Source organism: Bombus pyrosoma, linkage group LG13 (genome assembly GCF_014825855.1).
Source record: "Bombus pyrosoma isolate SC7728 linkage group LG13, ASM1482585v1, whole genome shotgun sequence".
Lineage (NCBI taxonomy): Eukaryota > Metazoa > Arthropoda > Insecta > Hymenoptera > Apidae > Bombus > Bombus pyrosoma.
Genome location: NC_057782.1, coordinates 9,711,943 through 9,725,011, shown reverse-complemented (window position 1 = coordinate 9,725,011; position 13,069 = coordinate 9,711,943). Strand labels below are relative to the sequence as shown.

At 45.5% G+C, this 13,069-nt stretch overlaps 1 protein-coding gene across 2 annotated transcripts in view; it reads left to right on the top strand.

Moving 5' to 3' along the window:
- Positions 1-568: 568 nt before the first annotated feature.
- The window catches only part of LOC122574083, a 179,426-nt gene continuing 166,925 nt past the window's right edge, over positions 569-13,069 (top strand). Inside the window, exons 1-2 of one of the 2 annotated variants that reach the window (XM_043741203.1) lie at positions 569-1,075; positions 3,405-3,458. In XM_043741203.1, coding sequence (XP_043597138.1) covers positions 1,027-1,075; positions 3,405-3,458 — 103 coding nt within the window. In that variant the 5' untranslated portion in view covers positions 569-1,026. The remainder of the gene's footprint in view (positions 1,076-3,404; positions 3,459-13,069) is intronic. The other variant, XM_043741204.1, reaches the window with a different exon arrangement.

Below are 13,069 nucleotides of genomic sequence, written 5' to 3'. Positions count from 1 at the left end.
CCATCGCTAGCGATCGATTCGAGCTGGTCGCGGATCGTTCTAGCAAACCGCACGATTCCAGAAAACATCTAATCCAGCGGATAGGAGGTGGCATTACGGCGTGTTGCGCTAACGCGAAAAACAGTAGCCCCGTTCTGCATGCGGGGAAGGATCGGCACGCCTCGTCTGCGAGGCGAGCACAGGCCGCCAGTCTGCAAAAGCGGACTATCGACCAGGATCGCGCGAAATAGTACGGTTACGACGTGTTTTATGATCCGCGGGTAAGTGCGCGTTCCTTTCTAGCGGCAAAGTGGCAAAACCATCGTGATAAAGGAACGCAGCCATAGGAAACGCCGCGGATGCTGAAAGCATCGGGTTCTACGTGCAAAAGGGAAATCCGCGTCCGCGTTTTTTTCCTAAGCCTCCTTGAGTCTTTTTGTCCAGCCTGTTTGACCGCGCCTTCGTCTTTCAAGGTTGTTTCGTTGTACTGCAAAATGGTAATCCGTGCTGTAACCAGCGTATATTGAGTTTACATGTTGCGAAGAGCGGTTGGTATTTATGGCAAGATTTTTCGTCTCGCAAGGAGATGATTAGGTGATTGAACGTTTCTAGATGATTATTGAAAGACTCAATAGCGCGTATGGTTTGAGACTGTACTTTGTACAGTGTCGTTGATTGGCATATGATACACGTGTAGTTTGTATTTCGTGGGGGAAATTTGATTTCGTTAGCAAAGTTTGAGGATGTCGTAAGTTTCAGCGAAGATAATCGATTTCAGGAAAATCGTGTAGCTGTGTTCTGGAACTTTCGGCAAACTGACATAGATTTGTGAAAAGTGTTAAAACTAGCGACCAATTTAATTAATTAATTAAAATTTAATTAACGAGTTATTTAATTAAAACCAAAGCGAGCTAAATTTTCTGTATTAATAAAAAACACGGTTTAATACTTCTTGTGAAGATATATCAGTGTTGTTGTGGTCGTAACTTTAAAAAACACCTTCGATAAATTAATGTTACTAAAATACCGTTGTAAAGATCTGCTAAAATGTTTAGCCTCGACTGGGGCTTCCACTTCATTCCAGAAGAATATGGAGGTAAGAAAAAGTGCTTTAACAAGAAGAGTTATCAATTTGCCAGTTGACAAAATTCTGGACCCTTATTAACGCCCCCTACACCGTACAATCATCGATAAATCAAGCGTGGCAAGAATTTCTCAATGAAAATAAAAATCCTTAACGAAGAAATTCAAGGATCCAATTCCGCCTGAGCCATCAACGACCCTAACGCTTAATATCATTAATAAATCTTCGCATTCATATAACAATCCAAAAATAAAGGAGTTTCACCAACTTCCACGAAACGCAGCCTAAAAAGGTACGACGTTCCCCTACGTTATTAATAAATTGTTGTACGCGAAGCGACGTAAAATTTGTCTTCGAAAAGCCTGGAGAAACTTCGCGAACCTAAATGAAACGTAAACTAAAAAAGGAACGAAATTTCTCTCCTACGGATCAGTGTTATTAATAAATTTTTTGCACGCAGGCCGGTACCAAATTTGTCTTCGCAAAAAGGGGTATACTTCGCAAGCACGAAGTACAGTCCTTAATCCCGGCGAGGCTTTAGTCGCGAATTTATGACTTAATATATCGGTATTCCGACGAGCCCCGACGTTGAAACACCAAGAAAACGAGTAATCGCGCAATTTCACTGTCGTGGTGCTCGCACGAAGCCACCCCATGCTGGGCGTCCGCTGAAGCGACCGGCTTCCAATCCGCTGGAGCGCGTGGACCGAGAAAAAAGTCACGGTCGGAAGTATGGAAAGCTCGGTAGCAGGTGCCCCGCTGCGAGGTTTTCTCATTTTCAACGTTTTGACGTGGCTCGACGTACCGGTCTACCAACGTGGAATAATACATACCGCTGACCAAAGGCCAATTAAATCGATCCGTAACGACAGCTCGTTTCTGTTAGGTTATCGCACTGATTTAATTAGCGATTCGTCGATAGCTGCGCGTGTAAACGTTGTAAATTGTCCGATCATCATTGTTTCTATTTGGTTTCCTCTCATTTGCATTCGTGTTACAGGTTGCTTTGCATTATTTCCTCGCGCATGATTAATCGTTTTAATGCTCGCGTATCTTATTAAAAACGTGCGATCGGATTCTTTGGATTTTTGAGTCTTTGAATTTTCCAATCTTCGGATTTTTGTGGATCTCTGTTTTCTTCTCTTTTTCTCGCGTAACATATTCCGTAACGACGAAATATCTTTCTGTCGCTACTGATCGTTAGAAATCGCATTTCTTCTATCGATTCATCAACGCGCTTGCAATCAAAAGAGTATCTGCCCGACCAGGGAAGTTGTATTAGTTAACCTTGTCAGATAGGTAGGTAGCTACCTTCTAGCTGGTCGTGCATGCTAAGTAGCTACTTCGTGGGTGGTGCTCCCGACTACCACCTACAGTTGCAGTCGCGGAGCACGTGGTATTCGTCGATCGATCGATCGATACGCGTTCCATCCCCGAGTGATTGGAATTGCTACCCCCTCTAGCGTGCTTCAGCTCGTCCAGCAGTGCGGCCCAAGGCTTCTTTGATTTCGATCTTCCGTTCAGCAAGTGCACGCCTGGTAAAGGTTCCTGTTCTGCTTTCTTACAAGTGTCGTTTTTTCTTTTCTCTTTTAGAAATTGCCAAGATCTAAATCGGGAAAATGGATAAAACGTGTAACATCGAATCGTAAAGGTACAAATTTGTAAAAAAAGATCGTCCGTGTTGGAGAAAAATTACACAACATTTGCGTTGTGGGATTGGCATAAAAATTAATATTCTCCGTCTATTAATCTCTGTACAAAATCTATTACAACTGCCATTTAACAATACGATGATTCCTGTTATCCCTTTAACCTATCACCATTATGATAATTAACCTCTGTTTTCCAAGCTTTCTCTTTTCAAACGGGATTGTTCCTACTTACCTGGATAAAAATCTAACTTTTACCATAGGATCGGTTCTCGTAACGAACCTCACGATGTTACAACATCATTCGATATATGTATAATTAAAAAGCATTATAATCCCCAGCCATACGATGCAACAGCACAACATCCGCACAATGCCAACCATTAACATACATTCACGTTACCGTACACATTCACGTTACCATACGCTCGACATTGTTGAACAATGAAACGTAGATCCCACGAATCTCGATCGAATCTGCACGATCGATTTGATTAAAATCTCTCCATTGAGCTCATGCGAGTCCTTGGAACCGACATCTAGGGCGGTCTCTTTAATGACAGTCGAGGGAAAGGGTTACGCCGTGGGTGGTGCCTTGCATCTGCATTTGTTCGATTCTGCCGTTTATCCGTCTGCGTTTAACCCGCTATCGATTCCTCCATCTGACGATCTATCTTTCGTTTTTGTTCCAGGTTCGGAGAAGAATGGATTTCCTGATGCCGGTGCTTCATTCGCGTGCCAATTTGGTGAGCTATCAAACAACTTTTGTTCGCCTTTCTGTCTATCATTTTCTTTTTTTGCTTTCTGATTTATCGATTTACCGTCCATGGCTATTGAATTAGGATCGTTCAAGATTTTTACATCGACAACGAAACAACTTTTATGTTTCAATCGTCGCTGGCTTTAGAGTTAACTTGTTAATTTCACTATGCTTGTGTGCAATGTCGGTACCTTTCTGCCGTTCGTCGAACCACGAAACGATGTTCGTTCATCGTTTAATTTGCCATCTTTGCTGTTTAACTTACCAACTCGCATTAACTTATTAACCTGTTAATTTAGATATTTAACTATGGCGATATTATTGGTTAAATTGTCTTAACGATACGATGATCAGTTTTTAAGCAATTCCGTGCTTCTTATTAGCAACATATAGTTTCTTATATATTTTTCTAAGACTGCTTTCCGTGATTACGGATAATCAACTGTGCAATGATCTTTTTACAATTGGCCGTAAGAAGCGGAATTTATGCGAAATCTCGTCGAATAACGAAAATGATGAAGGTAAATGAGCGTGAGGATGGTTTTGCTAAAATTGGAAATATCAAGCGAACATAAAATGCCGTTTATAATGACAGGATGTTATAATGGAAGGTTAAGCGTTGTTTGTTAGTAGACCGTCGATGATTTTGCAAATAAAATACGTAGATATATCCGAGAAGTTCGCGATGGTAAAGCTATATATTAAATATTTTTGTTCCTCCATTTGCCAGGCAAAAGTTAATTCGTTTTATTTCACGTGTCATTTCCTTTTTGCATCGTATGCAAATTGGAAATTGCTTTGTTTTTTCCTAAAAACAAATTTTATATCAATTTGTTTCGAGTTCGCTTCGATTCGAAGATTTTTCTTTTCCTCCAGCGTTAGTTCCCTTTAATTTTCTTGTTAATCCTTTTTGCTTTTTCGTTATAAAATCTGACACAGAGTATCGCGTTACAAGGATTCCTTTAGAAACCACAATTTCAATTTTCTTTTCATTTTATTAGCATCGCAGTTATTAAAATAATAGTGGCAATATCGAAGGAAAAAGTTTCGAAATGATCGTCTTCTTCGAAGCTATTAATTTGCACAACCATCTGCAATCAGCCGAAATTAGGTGAACCTACAATCAACCTACGCTGTCCTCCACACCTGCCTCTCTGTCTATCGTCATTCCGATTCTCCCTACACCAAAATCATCGGGCCACAAGTCGCAAAAAACTACATCACCGCAGAACAAGGCACGTTTCCAAGGTGGCAGCATCGTCACGATCAAAGAATCACTTTGAAACAGTGAAACACGTTGTTTCTGGAGTCGATCGCGCGTAACGCAGACACGTATCCGAAATAAAACGGACCAGATATTTCGTTGGACCACGGTATGTCGATCTTCAGGACGCGGTCGTGGTCGATGCGTAACGAAACGATTAGGGTCTAGCGATTATTCGTGGTCCTATGTCGCAGTTAACCGGTCGTAGAAGTAATAACGGCCGGCAATCTGGTCCAGCAATCAATGAGTACGTGTTTATGTAAATCGAACGAGCCACGACACGAACCACGCGAGCAACTTTTCCTATACGCCCGGGACCTGCGCCGGTCGAGGGTTGGAATGCTTTGTTATCTCACGAGGAAGACGATATGTCCCCTCTGCACGCGAGGACTCCTCGCTCGCTTGCTCCTGCGAATGACGAATCTCGTGTTGGAAATAGTTTCGAATCTCGTTCCACGCAGTTTTGTATGTTTTAATTTAGCGAGAGTCGTTTGACGAGATAAATTAGCGCGATAGATTGATTAGCGCGGATTTAACAACTGTACGATTTTTCGAATCTCTTGAAACTTGGCCCATGCTACGATCGAACTTGTACATTATTTTCTATCGAGTCGAAGCTCTGAACCGTTCAAATTTCTCTCCTTATCTGCTAGAAAGTCTGAAGAGGACAGAGATTGAGCGATAAACCATCGGTTTATGCGTTCTCCGGACAGCGATCGCGCAAAGTGAAAAAAGAAGCATCGTTTCAATGTAACCGAGTAGCTGACACAATCTCCGGCAGTTGTAACTCTTCTTGATCGACGATTATCCGCGGTAAATTGCACCGTCTCCGTTCGAAGGTACGTCGGATCGTGGCCGTGGCTCCGCGAGGCAGATGTAAAGCAGAATAATTGTAGTCATTACTTTGTTAAACAGGGTATCGCCACCGTTCGCTTCTTACTCGCCTTCCTTTCCGCGCTCTTTCCTCCTGTTCATCCTCCACCCTGTTCACGCTGACGTACGCGCGACGCTATAAAATTTTTAGTACGCCCTGAGCGGCGTTATTGGCGCGTTCACACACGCGCGTCCGTCCCTCGCCTCGACGCCTCGACGTCGTTAACGACGCGAAATTGCGCCAGTGTAACGTTTGTTTGCCGTAGTCGGCCACCATTCGCCACCGGTCGAACGTCCACGTTTAACCAGAACGAATTGCAACGACCGTTCGCGATAATGACAGGTATGCTAGGCAGAACGTCCTCGTAGACAGTATCTTGGTCGTGGTAGAATTTTTTCTTTTCTCCTTTTGATTCTTCGTTTTCTCCCTTTTTTATTTTCTTCGTCGTAAATGGTTCCTCGAGGGCATAGTTGCATCCAGATTTATCGGCGAGTTCCTCGGTGTCCGATTTATGGAAAGTCCATAGAAGAGAACGTCCGGTGTCGCCTGGTACCACAGCCAAGTTATCGATAGTCCCGCCGATGGCTGTAACTTTTTGGCGTCACGGAACATCGATGCCGGAGACGGTGTAATTTATGAAAGTGGCGGTTGGGTGCGCACAGCCGATTTATTGGAAGTCGTTGCATAGAACGGTGGCGGCGTTCGCGGTTCAATGATCGAATAGGCGGTTCCGCGCACATAATCGCTACAGAGGATGCGAATGAAATTGGTCGTTGCCTTGTGTTTGCGTAGTTTGCGGTCAATGGGAATAGTTGCGGGGAAAAGGGTCGTTCGTGGTTGGGAAAACAGAGAGACCGGAGCAAGCTATTCGAGCAAGTCCTTTGTCCTTTGGTCCCCTTTCAAATTTATTCCCATCTCTAGATTAATTGCTAGAATTATCGATTAATATCCGTTAGGATACCACAAGAATAACGTTTGTCAAAAATGGTTGATAAATTGAGGAAATTTTTTGAGAAGCCATTGGGAAGCAATACTTTGATATCTTCGGTACACCAAAAATTAATAATATATAGGAAGACAAATTTGATAATTTTTAGGATCGGTCGACCGTGTACGGAATTTAAAAACTGCTTTCTCGTGGAAGATGAAGAACCTGTACTCTTCGTTTTCTACGATATATAGTAGCGAACGCGGTAAAAGTGCGAAGATATTTAAAAGTTGAGGAATAGCGGATCCCCACCAGAGTCGGTGGAATCCAGTTCACAAAGTCAACGTGGCCGCGTTCTACCGGTCGGCGAGGTCGTACGCAGAGTTCGTCGTAACCGTACCAGACGCAATGGAATAGCATGGTCGTTCGTCGAATGGGAGCCGCCAGAGGCCGATCAATTATGCCGGTCGATTCCAGGCCACGAAATGTCAAGGCTCCACCTCGATGGAATTCTAAGCCAGCCTCATCCTCGCCGTTCAGTCTCGAACCTGATACGTGCGTGCTCGTGACACGAGCGTCATTGATAATGATGCGCTGGCCGTTCCTTCACGGGAATATCGATTCGATCAGCTTCTTTTGTAACGAGCCTACGCGATAGTATCGTAATCGAGAAGGTGGAGCACAGCTGTGTGCAAGAGTTTAAGAATTTCGTCATTGATCCCATATCGATATTAGACGGAGCGTTTTATCGTACAGCAAAGTTTTACGAAGATAAAGCTCGACGAAGAATACCGATAAAATCTCCAGAGCAGATGATTTATTCGCGTTACTTCACCGTTCAGAGAAGAAATCGCGTGTTTAAAAGATTGACATTTTAGCATTTTTACGTCGTTGATAGAATTCGAGGAATTATTTCAAATAATCGCGGCAGTTTATTTTAATTTCTACCTCCACTATGTTCCTACTAAGAGCAAGGTACACGTATTACTTCATCAAAGATTATTCTCGGCTAAGTATCGCAAAATTAAATAAGCGCGCATGGCTCATCACTGAGTCGCCGACCAAATTCCAAGGCAAAGTGGTTACCCACCAACTTCCCGTTCCCAATTTTAAAGCGGCCGATCGTCGCGCGAACTCCATCAAAATTTTAATTTACCGCCAGCCGTACCTTAACCACGGTCTCTCAAATTAACCGTCGAGTATCGGGAGGCTTCTGGAAACGAGCTTCTTGGCTCGAGCGAACTCGAATGGGAAGCTCTCTCGCGTAAGAAGCATTTGGCGCGAATAACGCCGCGTCCCGGCGTCACGTCCGGAGCGATGATGCTCGCTATACGGCGGAAAGGCGAGGCCAGATGTAAGTACTCGCACGTACGCACACGCGTGTGCCAAAGTATAATAAACATAATCGCGGTAGCACGATGAGAGGAGGCCTTGGCCGTCTCCCTTCGGTCGTGGCCGGCACGCCCACCGCTACTACCATCGTGCCGTGCAAAGAGAAAATACTGGCGTGGCAATCAACGGTTTTACACCTGAGCATCTACACGTAGGTCGGAGGCGGCCGAAGAAGCGAGCCAGAGGTTAAAGAAAGGATGGAGAAAGAGACCCGATAACTTCTCTTCTCTCCACCTCCTTCGTCTCCTCTTTTCCTTCTTCTCTTCCTGCTGCTCCTTCTACTTCTGTCCCTTCTTCTCTTCTTCTTCTTCTTCTTCTTCTTCGGCTACTTCTTCTTCTTCTTCTGCTACTTCTTCTTCTTCTTCTTCTTCTTCTTCTTCTTCTTCTGATGCCGATGCCGATGCTGCCGTTGTTGCTTCTGATCCCGAGCGAACGAGCAACTTGCCTCGCTTGGACTTGTGCATCGGCTCGATAGGGCCGAGCACGATGCACGCCGACCTACCCTGAAGGATTATCGACAAAGCATCTCTCGATACGCTCCCGTTGCCTCGACTGCTCCCGTTGCACGTCCTGGATCGATCCTGGCTCCGGTGTCCTGAACCTCGTTGCTCCGAGTTAACGGCTCGGTTCCCTTATCAGCTGTTGCTCAACAGATCCGATGATCGATTTCGATCGAACGTTCAACGCTATACGTTCGAACTTCGCACCTTAGGCGATGCTTGCTTTTTACAAGTTTTGAGTCGGATTTGATCCGAGTTTGGAAGATGAGATGGATTTGAACGTTGCGAGTAACACGAAGTGAGAGAACGTGTGTTGAACGTTCTTTTTCTTTTTTAATTACTTTTTTAATTTCGCCATGGATCGGAAAGCGGTTGATATTCGATACGGTTGAGAAGCTTAGAAGAGACATCGTATCTCGAGCGTGTCGGTGGTCAAAAATCGAAGATTCGTGCGACAGAAAGAAGCGAGATACGATAGATCTCGCGGACAAAGAAGGCGTCCGTATCCTTCGAGATGTATCGAGATGTATCGATGATTATCGTTCGAGCGGAAGCGATCTTTCTTTTAGCGCGGTCACGTCGACCGGGTTGACAAGCTCGCGATCGAATTTCTACGGCATTCCAAGGGACAGTTTCTATAACGTAGAACAATTTCCAGCTCGATATTAGACGCGTAATATCCAGAGTGAACTTTGCCAGTGAGTCTGTATTAACAACTAGAATATTAGTACTTTCTATTCTACAACTTTCTAAATGCTTGAAATGTTTTATCCGATGCGTTTATAACGAAAAATTAATTTCATTCGTATTCTCGCTAAAGCGCATCACCGTGTGTAGCCATAAAAACTGAGAAATTTATAATCGAGTCTTCCAGGCAAATTCGAATGGTATGTATCGTTTCCGCTACTCATTTAGTTCCTGCAAAAATAAGAAAAAAAAAGAAAAAAGATCAGGCGTGTACCAATCTTCCATTGAGCCCTTAGATTAATCTACGTTTAATCTTCAATCTAAATCGAATTCCAATAACGATCTAAAACTCATATTCCAATTACTCGTCTAATATCCATCGTCGTTGGATACGCGCTTCCGTGATCCTTTTTCCTCCTTCTCCTCCCCCTCCTTCTACTTCTTCTTCTTCTTCCTCTTCTTCTTCTCTCGATACGTTCCTCGAACGTGCCCTTTCGACAGGGAGATGCAGATCCGCCGAGAAAGTTGTTCGGGTCGCGGTTATTTGATCAGAGACTCGTACGAACGAGTCGTTAGCTCGTACGTGCCAAGATCGAGATTCGCCGGTGTGGACACCAACACCGGTGCACGTGCTCCCGTATCATCGACATACGTGACTCCATCGCTGCGGCCAAGGTATATATTCCCTTCGATATATAGGGTGGGGTAATAACCATTGCCACTTGAAATAACTCGCTCGAATGGCGTTCGAGGGACGAGCTGAATGATATTCGGCCCGCGGTGCTCGCTGATACCGATTTGCATGAATGAGAATTTTTTTCGCGTGATTTACGACGCGACAAAGTAATTGGCGATCGTTCGCGTGCAATGCTGCTCGAAGCTTTTATTATTTTCCGAGGATTTGTGGCAGTTACTCGCCTGCGATAATCGTAGATGCGAACGTAGCTTTCGTTGAAACCGAGATCGAACGAAGCTCTTGGAACTTGTTTAAATTATTTATTTCATACGAGGAAGATTACACCGACACACAGAGCATTTCGCCGTTTAGAATGAAACATTCTGCTCGCCGTAAACCGAACGGGTAACCGAGTACATAATCTCTACAACGAATTAAACAACTCTAGAAGACAGCAAATAATTGGCAAAGAAAGCGAGAAAGAAGTACGCTATATCCGTTGATATGCGGAATATCGAATATCTTCAAACTTCCTTCGAAACGTCGTGCTAATAGGAAAAAGAATGAAACCAAAAACCCCGTTCGAAATGACACACCTCTAATAGCCCCTTGTCTCGTACCCGAAGACACCCTACGCAATCCGGTCTCCAGGAGCAATAATCTCGTACGACAACGACGGAGCGAGTTATATTCCAAGTGGCAGCGGCTATTTTCTCCTGCTACGTACAAGTGTGCCAATATACTCGAAGATTTCTTGCCCCCTCCCCTCGTAGAGGTGGAAGATATACGCGCGTTTGGCAGAAGCGAATACACGAAGGGGGGTTCAGCTGTTACGAGGCATCGGGAGCATAAGTCTATACTTATGGGCTAGGTGGTAGATATGGAGCGGTCGATAATGATCCAATATACTGGTACATCCTCGCGAAGTAATTACAATGATGAGCGAACCGCTACCATCGGGCTGGCACTCGGCTCCTTCGGAGGCTAGGCGTTGGATCCGAGCACTCCTTCTCGTCCACCTCCTTTCCCCTCGCGGGTCTTCCTGTTTTTCTTGTTACTGCCCCTCGCTCTCCTTTCGCCTGTTCCACCACCACCGCCACCTCCTCCTCCGTCTCTTCCACTTTATCTTGTTTCGTTCGCCTCCGCACTCTTTCTCCTACCGAGCGGCGGCCTCTCCGGTGTTGCGCACCGCAACAAGAGCAAACATCCACCACGGGGTCGTCACGGGGCCACGGAGTCACGGTGGATGGATCCTCGGAGCTGTTTCTCGATCCCCCGGAATTATCACGGGGCCACCATGGGGGTTCAACCGGCCGGAAGTGCGTCATCAGCGGTGTACGTGCTCGCCGCTAACGATCCTCGCGCAGCCAGCGCTCCTTTGTTCTTATGGATTCCTACGGCGTGCCCTTTGTCATTCGCTTTCCGCTGCTTTAATTATCGTCAATGCGGACGATTGGAAGAATAGGAAGGTTCGATGGATAGTGGAGCGAGGCACGTCGTAATTGATTCGCCGCGAAGAAACGTTTGAAGAAGTTTGCGATAGTTTTTGAATCGTTTTAGAAAAAGAGTTGCCATAGTTTTGGCTTCTTAAGATGTTGGAGATAATAAGTCATCCCGTAGATGTCACGATTTATTAGGAGTCGAGTTTAGAACAGCAGAGTTCGCTATGATCGATCTCGCATGTGATTTCTATTTAGAGTAGAGGTCGTTCATCGCATCGTCAATAAGAAACTCGGCCACTCATCCACTGTCAATTACACGCTTCTTGCAACGATATTGCGTCGATCAACCTCGATCGTGGCAATTGTGTAAAGTCAAGCCTCGACAAACCTTGTCAAACACACGCTTTCTCGTTCGAAGCTCGACCTGTAAAGTCAATTTTCTCAAAAAATTCCGTGTCAAATCGGAGGAAGCTATCCAGACCTCGGAACCCAAATATCAAGTCGCGTAGGTGGTCAGTCAGAGGAAAAAAATTCGCGGGATTCACGTCAGAAACTTGGAGCAAGACGATAGGAAGCGCGAAACGTTCGCTCTGGCGAAGGTTCATTCATCGATTTTTTGTCCCGAAGAACCTGCTGCGAGCTAGATCACTCCGCTCGCCAGGAGCTGAATAGAGGCGATGCGAAGTGTCTGATTAAGGTTGCGTTTTTTCCCTCTCTCTCCCTCTCTTTCCCCTTCTCCCTTTTCCTTTTTCCTTTTATTTCTTTTCAGTTTCTTTTATCAGAGAGCGTCCAGCGGCCCGTCACGAGCCGACGACCTCGCCCTCTTCGCTTCCTTTCCGGTCGACTCGATTATGAGCGAATATGGCTATCAAAGTGAACAGCCTCGCCTCGCGTAGCATCGACATCCTGGGCTGGGCGCTATCTCGGGCGCATTCTTTTGCATAATCGATCGGTGATCGGATCGGTAGGCGGCTAGCAGCGCCGGCAATTATCTTCTTGTCGTGAGGTAGCGAAATTTCTTTCAGACCAGAGCCTCGCAGGAGGAAGATCGTTTCGACGTACAGCGACGATTCACGCGAATACGTTTAGCCGCGATCCAGATTGCACCCGATGCTTCCAAGCGGATTTCAGTTTCGCTCGCACGATGAATAATCGAAGTTTGCGTAAGAAGCTTTTTGTCTAACGCGTGAAGCGCGAGTCCCTCGACAATTTCGACATTGGGTCGATTCTCTTTCCATCGACGAATATATCTTCTCGTCCATAGCTTTCGCTCTTTCAGTTTCTTTGTCGATCTCTGTACCAATTAATTCTCAATTGACTGTTTAATTGTTAGAGAAACATTGGCTACAGATCATGCAAACACTGTACAAACGTTGCAGTCGACGGTGTCGTTCTCAGGGTACGATAACGTAAGGAATCCACAAGGGTTGGAATTTCGCTGACGATAACCAACGGAAGTCGATCTTCGTACAGTCGGACGATGTAGCCATAAATACGACATCACGACAAAGTGACGGTTGCGACGCCACTGTGACCGTGCATCCTCGCGCAGAAGAGCACGCATAACGTAGAGATGCAACGCTCGAGAGCTCCGGATCGCCGAGGGCGCGCTTCTCTCCGCAAGAAGCGGAGGTGAAGGGGGCACGCCAGCGACCACGAAGAGGGGCCTGAAGAGAGCTAGGGGAAGAGGTCGACCGGGATAAACATCTGAGCCCCGCCCGGCACCCGAGGCGCAGCCTTTTGTTGCTCCTCTTCATCGTTTCTCTTCTCCTACTTCTTCCTACATCGTTGCTTCTTTCTTCTACCTCTTCTCCACTTCTGGTGGAACTTTCTG